This window comes from Anomaloglossus baeobatrachus, chromosome 9, assembly GCF_048569485.1.
Source record: "Anomaloglossus baeobatrachus isolate aAnoBae1 chromosome 9, aAnoBae1.hap1, whole genome shotgun sequence".
Lineage (NCBI taxonomy): Eukaryota > Metazoa > Chordata > Amphibia > Anura > Aromobatidae > Anomaloglossus > Anomaloglossus baeobatrachus.
Genome location: NC_134361.1, coordinates 29,010,123 through 29,034,955, shown reverse-complemented (window position 1 = coordinate 29,034,955; position 24,833 = coordinate 29,010,123). Strand labels below are relative to the sequence as shown.

Here is a 24,833-nt window from a genome sequence, read left to right as displayed (position 1 = left end):
CGGTTAGCCAAAGAGAAAAAATGATGAGAAAGGCGATAGATGAGCGAACGAGCTGAAGCTTCATTTTTGTCAGGAGTGGAGAAATGTTTATTACGATGGTTATTTTTTCTTTTACAGCCTTGCCCCCCCTCCCCCAATATGTCACACTTTCTACTTTACCCTGTATGATTCACTCATGATGGAAAATGTGGTTAAGTTGTTCAGGTTAGCCATCAAAGCATTGCCTTAAGGGCGACCACCAGTGAGTGTGCTGCCCCGATAAGTGTGATTGCGTCCGTCCAGCCAAAGACGCGAACATCGACTCTAGAGGAAGTAGGCTCTGCGAGCTCAAGATGTCATTTTTGCAGTAGTGAAGGATTTATCACTGATCTCGTCAACAGATGAGCCGAAATCTGTATACTTATTAGTAACGCAAGTTAGAAATAGCATCCCAAATAAAGTGTAAAACCACTAATTAGGTGGAGTGTGAAATGCCGGGAGTCCGACCACTGGGACCCCTCCAGTTCTTATGCATGCGCCATTTATAGTCTATGAGACTTATATAGGGTTCGGTTATCTTCGCACGCGCAACTGTTGTTCCAGTCATACTAGGATATAAGTCCTTGTTCTCGTGAAGCAGGAGCAGGTCCCGGTTGGCCGGACTGGAACAGCTTTTTGCCTAGTCAATGGTAAGGTGATCTGGACAATGTCCCACAATTAAACCCCAACTCGATATTACTGTTACCATAAAGAGTGCTCAAGCACGTATGCATGAGGTGGCACGTGGATCAAGAGGGGCACGTAGCACCTCCTGACAACTGCCCACCTCCCCCGATATCCACTCCAAGCTCAAAATCTCACACATGCGTGTAACTAAGTCATACAGGGCATGTAATTTGCATGCGTGTCCATTGAGCAGCGCATGCACGGGGAATCCACATCCATCAGAGGCAGAAGGCTGAACTCAACCACTTGGAATATGCCAAACCCAGTCCGGAGTTACCCAATGAGCCGGCGGCCATTTTTATACGGGTGCGGGGCACTGTTTTAGCAGGAGTTGCGGGAGCAGATTAGTGAGAATAATTATGTGGGATTCATTCAAAAACATGAAAGACCACGTGTATACCATTATGATATCTCATCTTGGGCTACGCTTCCCACTCCATTCAGTTCTGTGAGAATCGGGTGAAGACCCTGCAAGAATACTAGGAGAAAAAGTTATAAAGATTGGTTTATTAACAACACGGAGCATAAAACGGCACCGATACTATAGGTCAATATTCATATAAGTCCTCAAATCTCGCTCCCAGGCCTTGGCTTTGGCCTCTTTCCTCCTCTCTTCCTTCCTGCTGACAGTGGCCACTCGCTCGCTTCTCCTGTGTGTGATTTCCGGCCTGGCTACTGCCAAAGTGTCATTAGCGGCAAAATGGGTGACTTTCGGCTTGTCGTTACTTTGGAAGCCAAGGCCTTTGTGGTCCCTCTTGAGAACGGTCTGTACGGGGAACTTCCTGCCGGTGCCCTCGGGCCCGAGCCCGGTCTCAGAGTCCCAGCCCTCCTTCAGCATCATCCTATACCCGATGTTGTGCTGTGGGATGACGTAGTAGGTGGAAGGAAGCTTCTTTTTTGTGTTGAAGAGATGGACGGTGGAGCGCTTGTGAGTCTCGATGCTGTCCTCTTGATAGTGAGTCTTGCAGACGTCGCAGTATTTTCTTTCCGGTGGATTTGCTCTGCGTATAGAACAGACATTGTGGTTACTTGAAGAATTACATTTCAAGGGTACATCTGTACTGTAATAGTGACGGACGATCATCCTTAGGACATGACATCAATACCAGATAGGTGACGGCAGGCCCACCGATCAGCTGCCCGGTGCCAGAGAGATGTGAGCCGTTACAGAACTGCACAGCGCCATCAACTGCACAGTGGCCACAGACGGGTACTGCACATTATAGTGGAAGATCTGCAGTACCCGGCTGCAGCCACTATGCAGCTGATGGCACTGGACTCTTCTACTCTGCAACAAAGCACATCTGGCTGCGGCCGGCACAGGGAGCGGCTGACCAGTGCAGGTGCCGGGTGTCGCTCACCTACCGATATGGTACTGATGATCAATCCTCAGGATGAGGCATCAATATTAAAGTGATAACAAGTGATGAGTGAGCACTACCATGTTCAGGTACCGAGCACCCGAGCATGGTAGTGCTCATTCATCACTAATTACAAGTACCAAACACTTGAGCATGGTAGTGCCCGCTCATCACTAGTTACGAGTACTGAGCACCCGAGCATGGTAGTGCCCGATCACCACTAGTTACCAGTACTGAGCATGGTAGTGCCCGCTCATCACTAGTTACCAGTACTGAGCACCCGAGCATGGTAGTGCCCGCTCATCACTAGTTACGAGTACCGAGCACCCGAGCATGGTAGTGCCCGCTCATCACTAGTTACCAGTACTGAGCACCCGAGCATGGTAGTGCCCGGTCATCACTAGTTAAGAATATCAAGCATGGTAGTGCTCGCTCATCATTATGACAACCCCTTTAATTTTTCATTAAATGAATAGCTGAATGTTGTGAGTATATGGTTTGGCTCTCTGAGATGGCAAGAGCTCTCTAATTAGCTGATAGCCGAGGGTCCTGAATGAAATGGGGTATGGGTTGGGGTTCCTAAATTTCCACCTACATGAGTAAAATTTCCTTTCCAAGGAAACAGATTTTCACACAATTTTTGCATGACTCGATGGTCATAGAAAAGTGCAGTGTACATATCCACAAAGACTCCTAGGACAAATATGCGGCTTTTTAAACAGGAACATTTCCTAATTAGTTCTTGCTGCTTAACCCCTTCACGACCGGCCGATTTTTCGCTTTCCGTTTTTTTTTTTCGCTATTCTTTTTCTGAGACGTAACTTTTATTTTTCAGTCAATATGGTCATGTGAGGGCTCATTTTCTGCGGAACGAGCTGTACTTTTAAATGAAACCAAAAGTTTCACCATATAGTGTACTGGAAGACGGCAAAAAAATTCCAAATGCAGAAAAATTGCAAAAAAAGTGCGATACCACTATTGTTTTTGAGATATTTTATTCACGGTGTTCACTATATGGTAAAACTGATGTGTGGGTGTGATGCCTCAGGTCAGTGCGAGTTCGTAGACACCAAACATGTATATTTACATTTATATAAGGGGTTAAAAAAAAATCGGAAGTTTGACTGAAAAGAAGGGAATTTTGTTTACTTACCGTAAATTCCTTTTCTTCTAGCTCCAATTGGGAGACCCAGACAATTGGGGTGTATAGCTTCTGCCTCCGGAGGCCACACAAAGTATTACACTCAAAAGTGTAAAGCCCCTCCCCTTCTGCCTATACACCCCCCGTGCCTCACGGGCTCCTCAGTTTTGGTGCAAAAGCAAGAAGGAGGAAAAGTTATAAATTGGTTTAAAGTAAATTCAATCCGAAGAAATTTCGGAGAACTGAAACCATTGAACATGAACAACATGTGTACACAAAGAACAACAGCCCGAAGGGAACAGGGGCGGGTGCTGGGTCTCCCAATTGGAGCTAGAAGAAAAGGAATTTACGGTAAGTAAACAAAATTCCCTTCTTCTTTGTCGCTCCATTGGGAGACCCAGACAATTGGGACGTCCAAAAGCAGTCCCTGGGTGGGTAAAATAAAACCTCGAAATAGAGCCGTAAAACGGCCCCTTCCTACAGGTGGGCAACCGCCGCCTGAAGGACTTGCCTACCTAGGCTGGCATCTGCCGAAGCATAGGTATGCACCTGATAGTGTTTCGTGAAAGTGTGCAGGCTCGACCAGGTAGCTGCCTGACACACCTGCTGAGCCGTAGCCTGGTGCCGCAAGGCCCAGGACGCACCCACGGCTCTAGTAGAATGGGCCCTTAGCCCTGAGGGAACCGGAAGCCCAGAAGATCGGTAGGCTTCGAGAATAGGTTCCTTGATCCACAGAGCCAGGGTTGATTTGGAAGCCTGTGACCCTTTACGCTGGCCAGCGACAAGGACAAAGAGTGCATCCGAGCGGCGCAGGGGCGCCGTACGAGAAATGTAGAGTCTGAGTGCTCTCACCAGATCTAACAAGTGCAAATCCCTTTCACATTGGTGAACTGGATGAGGACAAAAAGAGGGTAAGGAGATATCCTGATTGAGATGAAAGGGGGATACCACCTTAGGGAGAAATTCCGGAACCGGACGCAGAACCACCTTGTCCTGGTGAAACACCAGGAAAGGGGCTTTGCATGACAGCGCTGCTAGCTCAGACACTCTCCGAAGTGATGTGACTGCTACTAGGAAGGCCACTTTCTGCGAAAGGCGTGAGAGAGGAATATCCCTCATTGGCTCGAAAGGTGGTTTCTGAAGAGCCATCAGCACCCTGTTCAGATCCCAGGGTTCTAACGGCCGCTTGTAAGGAGGGACTATGTGACAAACCCCCTGCAGGAACGTGCGGACCTGTGGAAGTCTGGCTAGGCGCTTCTGGAAAAACACAGAGAGCGCTGAGACTTGTCCCTTAAGGGAGCCGAGCGACAAACCTTTTTCCAATCCGGATTGAAGGAAGGAAAGAAAAGTGGGCAAGGCAAATGGCCAGGGAGAAAAACCCTGATCAGAGCACCAAGATAAGAATATCCTCCACGTCCTGTGGTAGATCTTGGCGGACGTTGGTTTCCTAGCCTGTCTCATAGTGGCAATGACCTCTTGAGATAACCCTGAAGACGCTAGGATCCAGGACTCAATGGCCACACAGTCAGGTTGAGGGCCGCAGAATTCAGATGGAAAAACGGTCCTTGAGACAGCAAGTCTGGTCGGTCTGGTAGTGCCCACGGTTGGCCCACCGTGAGATGCCACAGATCCGGGTACCACGACCTCCTCGGCCAGTCTGGAGCGACGAGGATGGCGCGGCGGCAGTCGGACCTGATCTTGCGTAACACTCTGGGCAACAGTGCCAGAGGAGGAAACACATAAGGGAGTTGAAACTGCGACCAATCCTGAACTAAAGCGTCTGCCGCCAGAGCTCTGTGATCTTGAGACCGTGCCATGAATGTCGGGACCTTGTGGTTGTGCCGGGACGCCATTAGGTCGACGTCCGGCATCCCCCAGCGGCAACAGATCTCCTGAAACACGTCCGGGTGAAGGGACCATTCCCCTGCGTCCATGCCCTGGCGACTGAGAAAGTCTGCTTCCCAGTTTTCTACGCCCGGGATGTGAACTGCGGATATGGTGGAGGCTGTGGCTTCCACCCATAGCAGAATCCGCCGGACTTCCTGGAAGGCTTGCCGACTGCGTGTTCCGCCTTGGTGGTTGATGTAAGCCACCGCTGTGGAGTTGTCCGACTGAATTCGGATCTGCTTGCCTTCCAGCCACGGCTGGAACGCCTTTAGGGCAAGATACACTGCCCTTATCTCCAGAACATTGATCTGAAGGGAGGACTCTGGCTGAGTCCAAGTACCCTGAGCCCTGTGGTGGAGAAAGACCGCTCCCCACCCTGACAGGCTCGCGTCCGTCGTGACCACAGCCCAGGATGGGGGCAGGAAGGATTTCCCCTTCGACAGAGAAGTGGGAAGAAGCCACCACTGAAGGGAAGCCTTGGCTGCCCGAGACAGGGAGACGTTCCTGTCGAGGGACGTCGACTTCCTGTCCCATTTGCGGAGAATGTCCCATTGAAGTGGACGCAGATGAAACTGCGCAAAAGGAACTGCCTCCATTGCTGCCACCATCTTCCCTAGGAAGTGCATGAGGCGCCGCAAGGGGTGTGACTGGCCTTGAAGGAGAGATTGCACCCCTGTCTGTAGTGAACGCTGTTTGTCCAGCGGAAGCTTCACTATCGCTGAGAGAGTATGAAACTCCATGCCAAGATATGTCAGTGATTGGGCCGGTGTCAGATTTGACTTTGGAAAATTGATGATCCATCCGAAACTCTGGAGAGTCTCTAGAGCAATGCTCAGGCTGTGTTGGCATGCCACTTGAGAGGGTGCCTTGACAAGCAGATCGTCTAAGGAAGGGATCACCGAGTGTCCCTGAGAGTGCAGAACTGCTACTACTGTTGCCATGACCTTGGTGAAGACCCGTGGGGCTGTCGCCAAGCCGAAAGGCAGTGCCACGAACTGAAGGTGTTCGTCCCCTATGGCGAAACGCAGGAAGCGCTGATGCTCTGGAGCAATCGGTACGTGGAGATAAGCATCTTTGATGTCGATTGATGCTAGAAAATCTCCTTGGGACATTGAGGCGATGACGGAGCGGAGCGATTCCATCCGGAACCGCCTGGTTTTTACATGTTTGTTGAGCAGTTTTAGGTCCAGAACAGGACGGAAGGATCCGTCCTTTTTCGGCACCACGAACAAGTTGGAGTAAAAACCGTGACCCTGTTGCTGAAAAGGAACAGGGATCACCACTCCTTCTGCCTTCAGAGTGCACACCGCCTGAAGAAGAGCATCGGCTCGCTCGGGGGGCGGCGATGTTCTGAAGAACCGAGTCGGAGGACGAGAGTTGAACTCTATCCTGTAACCGTGAGACAGAATGTCTCTCACCCAACGGTCTTTTACCTGTGGCAGCCAGGCGTCGCAAAAGCGGGAAAGCCTGCCACCGACCGAGGATGCGGTTTGGGGAGGCCGAAAGTCATGAGGAGACCGCTTTGGGAGCGGTTCCCCCGGCGGTCTTTTTAGGACGTGACTTAGACCGCCATGAATCGGAGTTCCTCTGATCCTTCTGAGGCCTTTTGGACGAGGAGAATTGAGACCTGCCCGCGGACCGAAAGGACCGAAACCTCGATTGTACCTTCCGTGGTTGAGGTCTGTTTGGTTTGGACTGGGGTAAGGATGAGTCCTTTCCCTTGGATTGTTTAATGATTTCATCCAATCGCTCACCAAACAGACGGTCGCCAGAAAATGGCAAACCGGTTAAGAACTTTTTGGAAGCGGAGTCTGCCTTCCATTCACGTAGCCACATGGCCCTGCGGACTGCCACCGAATTGGCGGATGCTACCGCCATACGGCTCGCAGAGTCCAGGACAGCATTAATGGCGTAGGACGCAAACGCCGACGCCTGAGAGGTTAAGGACACCACTTGCGGAGCAGACGTACGTGTGACTGCATTAATCTGCGCATGACAAGCTGAGATAGCTTGGAGTGCCCATACGGCTGCGAATGCTGGAGCAAAAGACGCGCCGATAGCTTCATAGATGGATTTCAACCAGAGCTCCATCTGTCTGTCAGTGGCATCTTTGAGTGAAGCCCCATCTTCCACTGCAACTATGGATCTAGCCGCCAGTCTGGAGACTGGAGGATCCACCTTGGGACACTGAGCCCAGCCCTTGACAACGTCAGGGGGGAAGGGATAACGTGTATCCTTAAGGCGCTTGGAAAAACGCTTATCTGGACAAGCTCGGTGTTTCTGGACTGCCTCTCTGAAGTCAGAGTGATCCAGAAACGTACTCAATGTACGCTTGGGAAACCTGAAACGGAATTTCTCCTGCTGAGAAGCTGACTCCTCAATTGGAGGAGCTGGGGGAGAAATATCCAACACCTGATTGATGGTCGCTATAAGGTCATTCACTATGGCGTCACCTTCAGGTGTATCTAGGTTGAGAGCGGCATCAGGATCAGAATCCTGATCTGCTACCTCCGCTTCATCATCCAGAGAGTCCTCCTGCTGAGACTCCGAACAGTGTGATGAGGTCGAGGGAATTTCCCAGCGAGCCCGTTTAGGCGGCCTGGGACTGCGGTCCGTGTCAGAGACCTCACCCTGGGACCTATGGGTCACCCCAGGAGCACTTTGCTGCTCCAACTGAGGGGGGCCTGGGGTCAATGATTGAACAGTGCCCGTGGCCTGAGTCACCGGTCTGGACTGTAAGGCTTCTAGTATCTTAGCAGACCATTTATCCATACTCTCAGACAGTTTGTCAGCAAATACTGCAAACTCCGTCCCTGTCACCTGGACAGTGGAAGCAGGTGGTTCCACCTGGGCCACCAGTAGCAGAGGCTCCGGCTGAGTAAGTGCCACAGGGGCCGAGCATTGCACACAATGAGGGTCAGTGGAACCTGCCGGTAGTATAGCCGCACATGAGGTACAGGTTGCAAAGTAAGCCTGTGCCTTGGCACCCTTGCTTTTTGCGGACGACATGCTGTTGTCTCCTCTGAGTACAATCCAGGAGGGTATATAGCCAAAAATCAACAGTGCGACCGTACAGTGTAAATGTATAGCATATAAGCATATATATATATATGTACACTTCGGCACTCAGTGGGGCCAGCACCCAGGTGCTGCTTACCGACCGCTCAAAGCGGTTGTGTGATCACCAGATTCCCTGCCTGGGCCTCCCAGAGCCGTGTTGTCTCTCCTCTCCAGCGTCAGAAGTGCTGACAGGAATGGCTGCCGGCGTTCTGTGGGGAGGAGGGGGCCGTGGGCGTGCCCTAGAAAGTGCGGGAATCTGATGCCCCACTGAGCTGAGTGAGGGGGGAGGAGGATACAGAGTATGCTCCAGCCCTCAGCGCTGACGTCCTGTGCAGCGTCCCGCCCTTCCCCTGACTGGCAGGCCTGGGGGCGGGAATATGCGATACTAGGCCGCAAAAGCCGGGGACTAAAGTTATAAGCGCGGCCGGCAAATAAGCGCGGCCGGCGCGGTAGTCCCCGGCGCACTAACACACCCAGCAGTGCTGCAGTGTGTATGGCACAAGCGCTCCATGCGCGGTCCCCCAGGGGGACACAGAGTACCTCACAGTAGCAGGGCCTTGTCCCTGACGATACCCGGCTCCTATCCAGCAGATTCCCCAGGGGCTGCGGAGGGAGCACGGTCTCAGTGCCTGGAGACCGATTAGGATCCCACTTCACCCAGAGCCCATTAAGGGATGGGGAAGGAAAACAGCATGTGGCTCCTGCCTGTGTACCCGCAATGGGTACCTCAACCTTAACAGCACCGCCGACCAGAGTGGGGTGAGAAGGGAGCATGCTGGGGGCCCTGTTATGGGCCCTCTTTTCTTCCATCCGACCTAGTCAGCAGCTGCTGCTGACCAAGATGTGGAGCTATGCGTGGATGTCAGCCTCCTTCGCACAAAGCATGAAAACTGAGGAGCCCGTGAGGCACGGGGGGTGTATAGGCAGAAGGGGAGGGGCTTTACACTTTTAAGTGTAATACTTTGTGTGGCCTCCGGAGGCAGAAGCTATACACCCAATTGTCTGGGTCTCCCAATGGAGCGACAAAGAAAAGTGGCGCACGTTTTACGCCATATTCCGTGACCCGTAGCGTTCTCATTTTTCGGGATCTATGGCTCAGTGACGGCTTATTTTTTGCGTCTCGAGCTGACGTTTTTAACGGTACCATTTTTGCGCAGATGCTACGTTTTGATCGCCTCTGATAGCATTTTGCGCAAAAGTTGTGGCGACAAAAAAACGTCGTTTTGGCGTTTGGAATTTTTTTGATGCTACGCCGTTTACTGATCAGATTAATTGATTTTATACTTTGATAGATCGGGCGTTTCTGAACGCGGCGATACCAAATGTGTGTATATTTTTTATTTTTTTAACCCTTTAATTTTCAATGGGGCGAATGGGGGGTGATTTGAACTTAGTTTTTTGGGGGTTTTTTTTAAAACTTTTCTTTTAACTTTTTTTTTTTATTTTACTAGTCCCCCTAGGGGGCTATTGCGATCAGCATTCCGATCGCTCTGCACAATCTGCTGATCACAGCTATACAGCTGTAAACAGCAGATACGCTCTCTTTCTCTTTTGCTGTGCCGCTGGCACAGCGAAAGTGAAAGCAATTCATATGTAGTACAGGAGTCATCACATGACCCTGTGCTACCATGACAACTATCGTAAGTCACGTGATCGCGTCACGTGACTTCCGGTATCGGGCGGTAAGTAAAAGTTTACCACGATCGCGCTTAAAATGGCGCTGTCACGTATTGACAGCGCCATTTAAGGGGTTAAACGGCACGAGCAGATAACGATTCTGCTCGTGCCTAGCAGGCACACATCTCAGCTGTGAAAATCAGCTGAGATGTGTGCCGATCGCGGCATGCTGCCACCAGCAGACAGTAACATTATGACCGCTAGGACGTAATTTTACGGCCCGTGGCCATTAAGGGGCTGCCTGCCATCCATATTTATTACCTAAAACTGTAGTTATAGATGTGGTAAGCTGAAGTTCTGGCTTCTGAGATCCTAGATCAAGGGGAAGGGAGTGACCTGTATACAGGGGCGGATTTCTGCCTCCAAGAGCACAGGTGTGGGCATCTAACCCTAGACGGGCGCTTCCACCTCTCCTGATGTGGCCATTTCCCTCCACTCCTCAATCATTTTCATTTTTTCCTTCCTTCCCTGCAAAAGCCAGAACTACTTTCTTATGTAGTCTTGGATGACGTCTACAATGCACTGAAAAATGGGAAAAAAAAATCCCAAGAGTGGTGGAAAGATGGAAGGAATTTTTTTTTTTACCACTGTTTCATGGGTTTTGTTTTTACACTGGTCATTGTGCGATAAAAAAAATTATATATTTTTATTTTGGGGGGGGGGAGGGTGAGGGGGGGTGTTGGGATTCCACTGTTACCCTTTTTATCTCACATTTATGTTTACCAATTTTATATTTGAAAATATTGGACTTTTCCCGAATATGCCAATACCAGATACTCTCGTCTTTCCTAATCTATTTTCTGATATGGAAAATGGCCAATTTGAAGATCTTTCTTTACTGATGTTTTTATATATATATATATATATATATATATATATATATATATATATATATAAAAAATATAATATAATATAATATAATATAATATAATATAATATAATATATATATATATATATAAAATGTTCCCCACACATTTTTACGGTGCCCCCCTCCCTCTTGAACAAAGTTTCCAAATCAAAGTGTGGGACCCCCCTCCCCAATACTAACGATACGGCACAGAGTACACAAAACTGCTGGATCTTATGTCACTAATATGCATCACCATTGAGTGACCTAACTACTGACAAAACATTTCCGAAACCAGGATGTTGCCGTTGGCGCCCTCATTCCCGCCCCACGTGGTCCCATCATCACGCACCTTGGAGTTCGGTCTTGAGGTTGACCTTTCAGGGAATCCTGTAGCATCTGTACCACGTCCCTATGACCGGCCTCTTCCGCTAAAGCCAAAGCGTCCTTTCCCTTAGTTTCGCATACCCCGATCCAGGCTGCGCCCCTCTTTAGCAGGTACCCCACCACATCCTTCTTCCCAGCGTACGCGGCGCACATCAGAGCCGTCCAGTAATAACCATCCTGAAAGTTGAGGTCGCAGCCCTCCTCCTCCAGGAGGCGTCTCACACCCTTCAGGTCTCCATGTTGTGAGCAGTTTAGTAGCCGGTGGCCGTGCAGTAGGTCAGTGCCCGGCGCGGCGGTCGCGGGCGGCCTGTGCTGTGAAGGAGCTGCCCTCTCACGTGAGGAGGGGGTGACCCGCTTACGTCTCTGAGGTTTCTTGGCCGCCTCCCCTTCACTTGATAGGAGACTCTCATAGAAGGTTTTCGCCTCCTCACCGGAGATCTTCCCCTCTCTCCTCCGGAGTGAAGACTTTGTTCTTTGTTCTCCGTTTTCCCAGAAGTCGGACTTCTCCCGAGCCTTAGTGAAGGTGATGAGCGGCGGGAAATTCATCTTCTTTATGAGGCGAGAATCTAAAGGAAACAGAAGTCATGGTCACTGTCTGCAAAGTTACCAAACGTGTAAAATATACAAGGGTGGGAATCAGCGCGGTGGCCTCGTCATACACAGGATCAGCGGAGGCCCCCCAGAAGTCAGAACCCCAAGGAGATAGGTCATCAGGTCATCATGTCATAATGGGGGGGGGGGGTTCCTACAAAAGACACTGACCCACCATCCATAAAGGAGGTGAAGGTCTCATCTCGGAGGGTCACTATGATCTACAGAGCGGGATCCTGACCCTTCTCACCATTCTCTATGGGACGGGTGGAGGAGGTAGGGAGCGCTGCTGTCAGTCCATGCAGAGGCAGTGGGCATGAGAAGGAATGAGGATCAGGAAAGCGGGGCGAGTGGTCCCCAGAACCTCACGGTCATCTCACAAGAACCCCTCTGAAGTAGAAGAAATGCCCAAGTTCATCCTTTACATTACTAAAGGGCTTTGTCCGGTGGTCAGTCATTGATCGGAGGCGTTCCGACCGCAGGGACCCCCCTGATTGGGAAGCTTTTTACCTCACTTGTAAAGGAGAGACGACTGCAGAGCTCAGCGGCCCCGGAGTGAAGGAACATGGCGGTGGTCAGGCGTGAGCACCGCCGCTCTTCTCTCCCCCGTTCTTACCGTCAGTTTGGCTCCCGGCAGTTGGACAACCGTGATCTACAAGTAATCAGCTATTCCGAAGATTCTGAGGATCGGCGACAACTTTTCACAAGACAACCCCTTTAAGGGATTAAATGAGTGAAAAGGGGTTATTTGTTGCCTAGCAACATACCCAAAAATGCCCCTTGGAGACTGGGGGCTCAGCACAGCTGCAGCTTTAGGACTGTGTCCAGTCACTGACAGAAAGCAGAGGTGTGGCGCTCCCCGCATTGCTGGAGCATGACCTGCACTGGGCGGCTCCGGCTGCTTATCTCCAGCTGTTGCTTCCCGTGGTGCTCACACCTTCTCCAGCCTCAGCTCCCGTCACGGCCCCCAATAAACCGCAGTCACCCTCTTCTCTCACAGCCGTCACTTCCTGCCAGAATTTACACTACAGCGTCCAGAAAGACCAAAAACTCACCAGAAACCAGCAGCCTCCAACCACAAAAATGGCGGCGGCGGCCTCCAGGAGAGGAAGGGGGCGGGGCTTTACTAGTTCCGAGTAGAAGACAGTGCGTGATTGGTCAGAAAGTGATGTGGCGCCCCTGACCTGGTCAGGCACCACTGAGTACTGCACCCATGCTGGGGACAGTACAATACAGGTAATCCAGAAGGCTGACAGGGGTGTGGAACACAGGCGCATAGTAATCAGCTCTCACACATGTACCCATGAGAGGACCCCTGGGGATCCCAGGAGGGGGAAAAGCCTTGACCTTCACTGGAATAGTGGAGGGGGCCAAAAGCCTCCATCTCCTCTCAAGGGGTGTGGTAAGAGAATCTGGTTGCTAGGTGGCGTAGGCAAGAACAGGAGAGGAGGGGCAGTGAGTCAGTTAGAGCAGAACTCCATAGGGCTCAGTGAGGAGCAGACCTGTGGGGCTGTTGCTGTCTAACAGCGCCCGCGCAGTGGCTACTGACGGGGGAGAACGGTCAACTAGGAGTGCTACCCGAAATCCATCTTCAGCTAGAGAGAGAGCAACGGAGTGGGAAGTAAGGAGACTGCTAGAGAGTACCAGGCCCAAACGGGCGGCAGATCCCGAAGCGGAGATAGATCCAGCTTTCTTTTGCTAAACCTGCCGGTGTGGGGCTCTCAAAGCCCACGCCACAACACCACAAAAGCCGCAGCCACGTAGCCACAGTTAGGGCCCATAGCTCACAGGAGGCAAGAAGCTGGAGTGATCTGGCCCAGGCAACAAGCACACGGCAAACGAAGGGGAGTGAGGCTTCAGCAACTTCCCTGGGTGACCCCCATAGGGACTCAAAGTCGGGGTCACCCCAAACCACCAAGGGCTAAGGAAGGCGAGTTAGTAGTCACCCTCACAAGTCAGCCTGAAGGACACCTGGTTCCCGCCTGGTTCATCCCAGCTACGCCCGGGTTACTCACCCTGCCACCTGAAGTGAGTAAAAACCCTGAAAGACATTCTGCCTGTGTGGAGTTATTCTGCGCCTTGTGGTACTACGCACCTACATCGGGCCCTGGGGCTTGCCTCACTCTCAGGAGGCTATTCCAACTAACTGCACTCACCATCAGCCCCAGGCGACCCTCAACCTGCAGTGGCGGTCCCTACTGGCCGCAATACTGAGAGTGGCGTCACGACAAGAAGATCGGGACATACTAAAAAGAATGATGAAAAGGAATAAATAAAAAGAATGAAGATAATAACTTATTAGGTGTATATTATGTAGATGTATAAAAGGTTTCTTGGGCAAGTTACACATGGAATGAACATGAAATATCTGTAGATAATAATAGAATAAACACATATCCCATATAACCAGGTGTATATTATGTCACCTGAGCATTATAGGTGTGGAATGATTATGAAATATCTGTAGATAATAGGAGAATGAACGCATATGGCATATAACCAGGTGTATATTATGTTACCTGAGCATTATAGGTGTGGAATGATCAGGAAATATATGTAGATAATAGGAGAATGAATGCATATGGCATATAACCAGGTGTATATTATGTTACCTGAGCATTATAGGTGTGGAATGATCATGAAATATCTGTAGATAATAGGAGAATGAACGTATATGGCATATAACCAGGTGTATATTATGTCACCTGAGCATTATAGGTGTGGAATGATTATGAAATATCTGTAGATAATAGGAGAATGAACGCATATGGCATATAACCAGGTGTATATTATGTTACCTGAGCATTATAGGTGTGGAATGATCAGGAAATATATGTAGATAATAGGAGAATGAATGCATATGGCATATAACCAGGTGTATATTATGTTACCTGAGCATTATAGGTGTGGAATGATTATGAAATATCTGTAGATAATAGGAGAATGAACGCATATGGCATATAACCAGGTGTATATTATGTTACCTGAGCATTATAGGTGTGGAATGATCATGAAATATCTGTAGATAATAGGAGAATGAATGCATATGCCATATAACCAGGTGTATATTATGTTACCTGAGCATTATAGGTGTGGAATGATCATGAAATATCTGTAGATAATAGGAAAATGAATGCATATGGCATATAACCAGGAGTATATTACGTTACCTGAGCATTATAGGTGTGGAATGACCATGAAATATCTGTAGATAATAGGAGAATGAATGCATATGGCATATAACCAGGTGTATATTATGTTACCTGAGCATTATAGGTGTGGAATGATCATGAAATATCTGTAGATAATAGGAGAATGAACGTATATGGCATATAACCAGGTGTATATTATGTTACCTGAGCATTATAGGTGTGGAATGATCATGAAATATCTGTAGATAATAGGAGAATGAACGCATATGGCATATAACCAGGTGTATATTATGTTACCTGAGCATTATAGGTGTGGAATGATCATGAAATATCTGTAGATAATAGGAGAATGAACGCATATGGCATATAACCAGGTGTATATTATGTTACCTGAGCATTATAGGTGTGGAATGATCATGAAATATCTGTAGATAATAGGAGAATGAACGCATATGGCATATAACCAGGTGTATATTATGTTACCTGAGCATTATAGGTGTGGAATGATCATGAAATACCTGTAGATAATAGGAGAATGAACGCATATGGCATATAACCAGGTGTATATTATGTTACCTGAGCATTATAGGTGTGGAATGATCATGAAATATCTGTAGATAATAGGAGAATGAAGACATATGGCATATAACCAGGTGTATATTATGTTACCTGAGCATTATAGGTGTGGAATGATCATGAAATATCTGTAGATAATAGGAGAATGAACGTATATGGCATATAACCAGGTGTATATTATGTTACCTGAGCATTATAGGTGTGGAATGATCATGAAATATCTGTAGATAATAGGAGAATGAATGCATATGGCATATAACCAGGTGTATATTATGTTACCTGAGCATTATAGGTGTGGAATGATCATGAAATATCTGTAGATAATAGGAAAATGAATGCATATGGCATATAACCAGGTGTATATTATGTTACCTGAGCATTATAGGTGTGGAATGATCATGAAATATCTGTAGATAATAGGAGAATGAAGACATATGGCATATAACCAGGTGTATATTATGTTACCTGAGCATTATAGGTGTGGAATGATCATGAAATATCTGTAGATAACAGGAGAATGAATGCATATGGCATATAACCAGGTGTATATTATGTTACCTGAGCATTATAGGTGTGGAATGATCATGAAATATCTGTAGATAATAGGAGAATGAATGCATATGGCATATAACCAGGTGTATATTATGTTACCTGAGCATTATAGGTGTGGAATGATCATGAAATATCTGTAGATAATAGGAAAATGAATGCATATGGTATATAACCAGGAGTATATTACGTTACCTGAGCATTATAGGTGTGGAATGACCATGAAATATCTGTAGATAATAGGAGAATGAATGCATATGGCATATAACCAGGTGTATATTATGTCACCTGAGCATTATAGGTGTGGAATGATTATGAAATATCTGTAGATAATAGGAGAATGAACGCATATGGCATATAACCAGGTGTATATTATGTTACCTGAGCATTATAGGTGTGGAATGATCAGGAAATATATGTAGATAATAGGAGAATGAATGCATATGGCATATAACCAGGTGTATATTATGTTACCTGAGCATTATAGGTGTGGAATGATTATGAAATATCTGTAGATAATAGGAGAATGAACGCATATGGCATATAACCAGGTGTATATTATGTTACCTGAGCATTATAGGTGTGGAATGATCATGAAATATCTGTAGATAATAGGAGAATGAATGCATATGCCATATAACCAGGTGTATATTATGTTACCTGAGCATTATAGGTGTGGAATGATCATGAAATATCTGTAGATAATAGGAAAATGAATGCATATGGCATATAACCAGGAGTATATTACGTTACCTGAGCATTATAGGTGTGGAATGACCATGAAATATCTGTAGATAATAGGAGAATGAATGCATATGGCATATAACCAGGTGTATATTATGTTACCTGAGCATTATAGGTGTGGAATGATCATGAAATATCTGTAGATAATAGGAGAATGAACGTATATGGCATATAACCAGGTGTATATTATGTTACCTGAGCATTATAGGTGTGGAATGATCATGAAATATCTGTAGATAATAGGAGAATGAACGCATATGGCATATAACCAGGTGTATATTATGTTACCTGAGCATTATAGGTGTGGAATGATCATGAAATATCTGTAGATAATAGGAGAATGAACGCATATGGCATATAACCAGGTGTATATTATGTTACCTGAGCATTATAGGTGTGGAATGATCATGAAATATCTGTAGATAATAGGAGAATGAACGCATATGGCATATAACCAGGTGTATATTATGTTACCTGAGCATTATAGGTGTGGAATGATCATGAAATACCTGTAGATAATAGGAGAATGAACGCATATGGCATATAACCAGGTGTATATTATGTTACCTGAGCATTATAGGTGTGGAATGATCATGAAATATCTGTAGATAATAGGAGAATGAAGACATATGGCATATAACCAGGTGTATATTATGTTACCTGAGCATTATAGGTGTGGAATGATCATGAAATATCTGTAGATAATAGGAGAATGAACGTATATGGCATATAACCAGGTGTATATTATGTTACCTGAGCATTATAGGTGTGGAATGATCATGAAATATCTGTAGATAATAGGAGAATGAATGCATATGGCATATAACCAGGTGTATATTATGTTACCTGAGCATTATAGGTGTGGAATGATCATGAAATATCTGTAGATAATAGGAAAATGAATGCATATGGCATATAACCAGGTGTATATTATGTTACCTGAGCATTATAGGTGTGGAATGATCATGAAATATCTGTAGATAATAGGAGAATGAAGACATATGGCATATAACCAGGTGTATATTATGTTACCTGAGCATTATAGGTGTGGAATGATCATGAAATATCTGTAGATAACAGGAGAATGAATGCATATGGCATATAACCAGGTGTATATTATGTTACCTGAGCATTATAGGTGTGGAATGATCATGAAATATCTGTAGATAATAGGAGAATGAATGCATATGGCATATAACCAGGTGTATATTATGTTACCTGAGCATTATAGGTGTGGAATGATCATGAAATATCTGTAGATAATAGGAAAATGAATGCATATGGTATATAACCAGGAGTATATTACGTTACCTGAGCATTATAGGTGTGGAATGACCATGAAATATCTGTAGATAATAGGAGAATGAATGCATATGGCATATAACCAGGTGTATATTATGTTACCTGAGCATTATAGGTGTGGAATGATTATGAAATATCTGTAGATAATAGGAGAATGAATGCATATGGCATATAACCAGGAGTATATTACGTTACCTCAGCATTATAGGTGTGGAATGATCATGAAATATCTGTAGATAATAGGAAAATGAATGCATATGGCATATAACCAGGAGTATATTACGTTACCTGAGCATTATAGGTGTGGAATGATCATGAAATATCTGTAGATAATAGGAGAATGAAGACATATGGCATATAACCAGGTGTATATTATGTTACCTGAGCATTATAGGTGTGGAATGATCATGAAATATCTGTAGATAATAGGAGAATGAACGCATATGGCATATAACCAGGTGTATATTATGTTACCTGAGCATTATAGGTGTGGAATGATCATGAAATATCTGTAGATAATAGGAGAATGAATGCATATGGCATATAACCAGGTGTATATTATGTTACCTGAGCATTATAGGTGTGGAATGATCATGAAATATCTGTAGATAATAGGAAAATGAATGCATATGGTATATAACCAGGAGTATATTACGTTACCTGAGCATTATAGGTGTGGAATGACCATGAAATATCTGTAGATAATAGGAGAATGAATGCATATGGCATATAACCAGGTGTATATTATGTCACCTGAGCATTATAGGTGTGGAATGATTATGAAATATCTGTAGATAATAGGAGAATGACTGCATATGGCATATAACCAGGTGTATATTATGTTACCTGAGCATTATAGGTGTGGAATGATCATGAAATATCTGTAGATAATAGGAGAATGAATGCATATGGTATATAACCAGGTGTATATTACGTTACCTGAGCATTATAGGTGTGGAATGATCATGAAATATCTGTAGATAATAGGAAAATGAATGCATATGGTATATAACCAGGAGTATATTACGTTACCTGAGCATTATAGGTGTGGAATGATCATGAAATATCTGTAGATAATAGGAGAATGAAGACATATGGCATATAACCAGGTGTATATTACGTTACCTGAGCATTATAGGTGTGGAATGATCATGAAATATCTGTAGATAATAGGAAAGTGAACGTATATGGCATATAACCAGGTGTATATTACGTTACCTGAGCATTATAGGTGTGGAATGATCATGAAATATCTGTAGATAATAGGAGAATGAACGCATATGGCATATAACCAGGTGTATATTATGTTACCTGAGCATTATAGGTGTGGAATGATCATGAAATATCTGTAGATAACAGGAGAATGAATGCATATGGCATATAACCAGGTGTATATTACGTTACCTCAGCATTATAGGTGTGGAATGATCATGAAATATCTGTAGATAATAGGAGAATGAACGCATATGGCATATAACCAGGTGTATATTACGTTACCTGAGCATTATAGGTGTGGAATGATCATGAAATATCTGTAGATAATAGGAGAATGAACGTATATGCCATATAACCAGGTGTATATTATGTTACCTGAGCATTATAGGTGTGGAATGATCATGAAATATCTGTAGATTACAGAAGAATAAACGCATATGGCATATAACCAGGTGTATATTATGTTACCTGAGCATTATAGGTGTTTAATGATCATGAAATATCTGTAGATTACAGGAGAATGAACGCATATGGCATATAACCAGGTGTATATTATGTTACCTGAGCATTATAGGTGTTTAATGATCATGAAATATCTGTAGATTACAGGAGAATGAACGCATATGGCATATAACCAGGTGTATATTACGTTACCTGAGCATTATAGGTGTGGAATGATCATGAAATATCTGTAGATTACAGAAGAATAAACGCATATGGCATATAACCAGGTGTATATTATGTTACCTGAGCATTATTGGTGTGGAATGATCATGAAATATCTGTAGATAATAGGAGAATGAACGCATATGGCATATAACCAGGTGTATATTACGTTACCTGAGCATTATAGGTGTGGAATGATCATGAAATATCTGTAGATAATAGGAGAATGAAGGCATATGGCATATAACCAGGTGTATATTATGTTACCTGAGCATTATAGGTGTGGAATGATCATGAAATATCTGTAGATAATAGGAGAATGAAGGCATATGGCATATAACCAGGTGTATATTATGTTACCTGAGCATTATAGGTGTGGAATGATCATGAAATATCTGTGTATAATAGGAGAATGAAGGCATATGGCATATAACCAGGTGTATATTACGTTACCTGAGCATTATAGGTGTTTAATGATCATGAAATATCTGTAGATAATAGGAGAATGAACACATATGGCAAATAACCAGGTGTATATTATGTTACCTCAGCATTATAGGTGTGGAATGATCATGAAATATCTGTAGATAATAGGAGAATGAATGCATATGGCATATAACCAGGTGTATATTATGTTACCTGAGCATTATAGGTGTGGAATGATCATGAAATATCTGTAGATAATAGGAGAATGAACGCATATGGCATATAACCAGGAGTATATTACGTTACCTGAGCATTATAGGTGTGGAATGATCATGAAATATCTGTAGATAATAGGAGAATGAAGACATATGGCATATAACCAGGTGTATATTATGTTACCTGAGCATTATAGGTGTGGAATGATCATGAAATATCTGTAGATAATAGGAGAATGAACGCATATGGCATATAACCAGGTGTATATTATGTTACCTGAGCATTATAGGTGTGGAATGATCATGAAATATCTGTAGATAATAGGAGAATGAACGCATATGGCATATAACCAGGTGTATATTACGTTACCTGAGCATTATAGGTGTGGAATGATCATGAAATATCTGTAGATAATAGGAGAATGAACGCATATGGCATATAACCAGGTGTATATTATGTTACCTGAGCATTATAGGTGTGGAATGATCATGAAATATCTGTAGATAACAGGAGAATGAATGCATATGGCATATAACCAGGTGTATATTATGTTACCTGAGCATTATAGGTGTGGAATGATCATGAAATATCTGTAGATAATAGGAGAATGAACGCATATGGCATATAACCAGGTGTATATTATGTTACCTGAGCATTATAGGTGTGGAATGATCATGAAATATCTGTAGATAATAGGAGAATGAATGCATATGGCATATAACCAGGTGTATATTATGTTACCTGAGCATTATAGGTGTGGAATGATCATGAAATATCTGTAGATAATAGGAGAATGAATGCATATGGCATATAACCAGGTGTATATTATGTTACCTGAGCATTATAGGTGTGGAATGATCATGAAATATCTGTAGATAATAGGAGAATGAACGTATATGGCATATAACCAGGTTTATATTATGTTACCTGAGCATTATAGGTGTGGAATGATCATGAAATATCTGTAGATAATAGGAGAATGAACGCATATGGCATATAACCAGGTGTATATTATGTTACCTGAGCATTATAGGTGTGGAATGATCATGAAATATCTGTAGATAATAGGAAAATGAATGCATATGGCATATAACCAGGTGTATATTATGTTACCTGAGCATTATAGGTGTGGAATGATCATGAAATATCTGTAGATAATAGGAGAATGAATGCATATGGCATATAACCAGGTGTATATTATGTTACCTGAGCATTATAGGTGTGGAATGATCATGAAATATCTGTAGATAATAGGAGAATGAAGACATATGGCATATAACCAGGTGTATATTATGTTACCTGAGCATTATAGGTGTGGAATGATCATGAAATATCTGTAGATAATAGGAGAATGAACGTATATGGCATATAACCAGGTGTATATTATGTTACCTGAGCATTATAGGTGTGGAATGATCATGAAATATCTGTAGCTAATAGGAGAATGAATGCATATGGCATATAACCAGGTGTATATTACGTTACCTGAGCATTATAGGTGTGGAATGATCATGAAATATCTGTAGATTACAGAAGAATAAACGCATATGGCATATAACCAGGTGTATATTATGTTACCTGAGCATTATAGGTGTGGAATGATCATGAAATATCTGTGTATAATAGGAGAATGAAGGCATATGGCATATAACCAGGTGTATATTACGTTACCTGAGCATTATAGGTGTGGAATGATCATGAAATATCTGTATATAATAGGAGAATGAAGGCATATGGCATATAACCAGGTGTATATTATGTTACCTGAGCATTATAGGTGTTTAATGATCATGAAATATCTGTAGATAATAGGAGAATGAACACATATGGCAAATAACCAGGTGTATATTATGTTACCTCAGCATTATAGGTGTGGAATGATCAGGAAATATCTGTAGATAATAGGAGAATGAATGCATATGGCATATAACCAGGTGTATATTATGTTACCTGAGCATTATAGGTGTGGAATGATCAGGAAATATCTGTAGATAATAGGAGAATGAATGCATATGGCATATAACCAGGTGTATATTATGTTACCTGAGCATTATAGGTGTGGAATGATCATGAAATATCTGTAGATAATAGGAGAATGAATGCATATGGCATATAACCAGGTGTATATTATGTTACCTGAGCATTATAGGTGTGGAATGATCATGAAATATCTGTAGATAATAGGAGAATGAAGACATATGGCATATAACCAGGTGTATATTATGTTACCTGAGCATTATAGGTGTGGAATGATCATGAAATATCTGTAGATAATAGGAGAATGAATGCATATGGCATATAACCAGGTGTATATTACGTTACCTGAGCATTATAGGTGTTTAATGATCATGAAATATCTGTAGATAATAGGAGAATGAACGCATATGGCATATAACCAGGTGTATATTACGTTACCTGAGCATTATAGGTGTTTAATGATCATGAAATATCTGTAGATAATAGGAGAATGAACACATATGGCAAATAACCAGGTGTATATTATGTTACCTCAGCATTATAGGTGTGGAATGATCAGGAAATATCTGTAGATAATAGGAGAATGAATGCATATGGCATATAACCAGGTGTATATTATGTTACCTGAGCATTATAGGTGTGGAATGATCAGGAAATATCTGTAGATAATAGGAGAATAAACGCATATGGCATATAACCAGGTGTATATTATGTTACCTGAGCATTATAGGTGTGGAATGATCATGAAATATCTGTAGATAATAGGAGAATGAATGCATATGGCATATAACCAGGTGTATATTATGTTACCTGAGCATTATAGGTGTGGAATGATCATGAAATATCTGTAGATAATAGGAGAATGAAGACATATGGCATATAACCAGGTGTATATTATGTTACCTGAGCATTATAGGTGTGGAATGATCATGAAATATCTGTAGATTACAGAAGAATGAACGTATATGGCATATAACCAGGTGTATATTATGTTACCTGAGCATTATAGGTGTGGAATGATCATGAAATATCTGTAGATAATAGGAGAATGAATGCATATGGCATATAACCAGGTGTATATTATGTTACCTGAGCATTATAGGTGTGGAATGATCATGAAATATCTGTAGATAATAGGAGAATGAATGCATATGGCATATAACCAGGTGTATATTATGTTACCTGAGCATTATTGGTGTGGAATGATCATGAAATATCTGTAGCTAATAGGAGAATGAATGCATATGGCATATAACCAGGTGTATATTACGTTACCTGAGCATTATAGGTTTTTTACCGCGGGTGCGGTAATCTTTCAGACCCTGTGGAATTTTCTTAAAAAAATTACGTTTTCCAGTGCGCACAGGGACTAAGGCTGACAGTTTGCAGCTCTTGATCTTCCCAGTTGCGGGAGCAGGCTGCTGTTTTAACAACCGGCTCCATCGAACTGAGGGGAACCGGGTGAGTCCCAGCCCTGGCTACGGGATGCGACAAATGGCGAAAAGAGTCCAATTCTCTTGTTTTACACTGCTTAAATAAAAGTATACATGTTTGTTATCTAAAAACTGGTTCTTACCTGAGACATCATACTGCCGTGTCAGTTTTACCATGTAGTGAACATCTTTAATAAAACACCCAAAGTCAATTGTGAAATTGCACTTGTGTTTGCAATTTCATTGCACTTGGATTTTCTACCCCATTTTCCTGTATAGTACATGGTAAAATGAATCATTTCATTTAAAAGTACAACTTATCCCACAAAAAAAGAAGCCTTATATATCTATATTGACATAAAAAATAAAAAAATCATTGAAGAAGGTGACCGAAAAACGAAAATTCAAAGCAAAAATCGCCAGGGGGTGAGGGGAATAACCCCCTAAATGCTGTAATAAATAGCATTCTCGGCATTTAGGTGGATGCGACCGCTGCCATGATGACTAGTCATGACAACTTCTCAGTCACTCAGCTGGAGAATGCCTGGTATACCATGCTAAATGCATGTTATGTGAGGCCTGAAACACACATCCGTAAAACAAGTGCGTGTTTGGTCCGTTTCCGTGTATACTGGAGACACGGCCAAACGTGCACCAATGTTATTGTATGATAAAAGGTCCACGTGCGTTTTTGATGCATGTCCGTTTGTCCGTGTCCGTGGTCCGTACCTGTGTGCGTTTTGCACGGCAGCATGTCCGTTTTCTGCACGCAACACGCAGCACGGACCCAATGAAAGTCAATGGGTCTGTGCGCACGTCCGAGTGACACGGACGCATCTCTGTTTGCTCCCTGTACGTTTTGTGCTTTTTTCATGTGATGTCGGTCTTTTTTCTTTTTCTGTTTCGTTCTCTCCCTCAGT

At 43.9% G+C, this 24,833-nt stretch overlaps 2 protein-coding genes across 2 annotated transcripts in view; both read right to left on the bottom strand.

The window, feature by feature from the left end:
- Positions 1-66, bottom strand: part of LOC142250362 (immunoglobulin superfamily member 6-like) — a 25,812-nt gene extending 25,746 nt beyond the window's left edge. Inside the window, exon 1 of the mRNA XM_075322514.1 lies at positions 1-66. Coding sequence (XP_075178629.1) covers positions 1-64 — 64 coding nt within the window. The 5' untranslated portion in view covers positions 65-66.
- Positions 67-715: 649 nt separating this feature from the next.
- GPANK1 (G-patch domain and ankyrin repeats 1) overlaps positions 716-24,833 on the bottom strand; it is a 31,703-nt gene continuing 7,585 nt past the window's right edge. Inside the window, exons 2-3 of the mRNA XM_075322513.1 lie at positions 11,032-11,632; positions 716-1,706 (exon numbers count right to left, since the gene is read on the bottom strand). Of these exons, the coding sequence (XP_075178628.1) occupies positions 1,247-1,706; positions 11,032-11,612 (1,041 nt within the window). The 5' untranslated portion in view covers positions 11,613-11,632 and the 3' untranslated portion in view covers positions 716-1,246. The remainder of the gene's footprint in view (positions 1,707-11,031; positions 11,633-24,833) is intronic.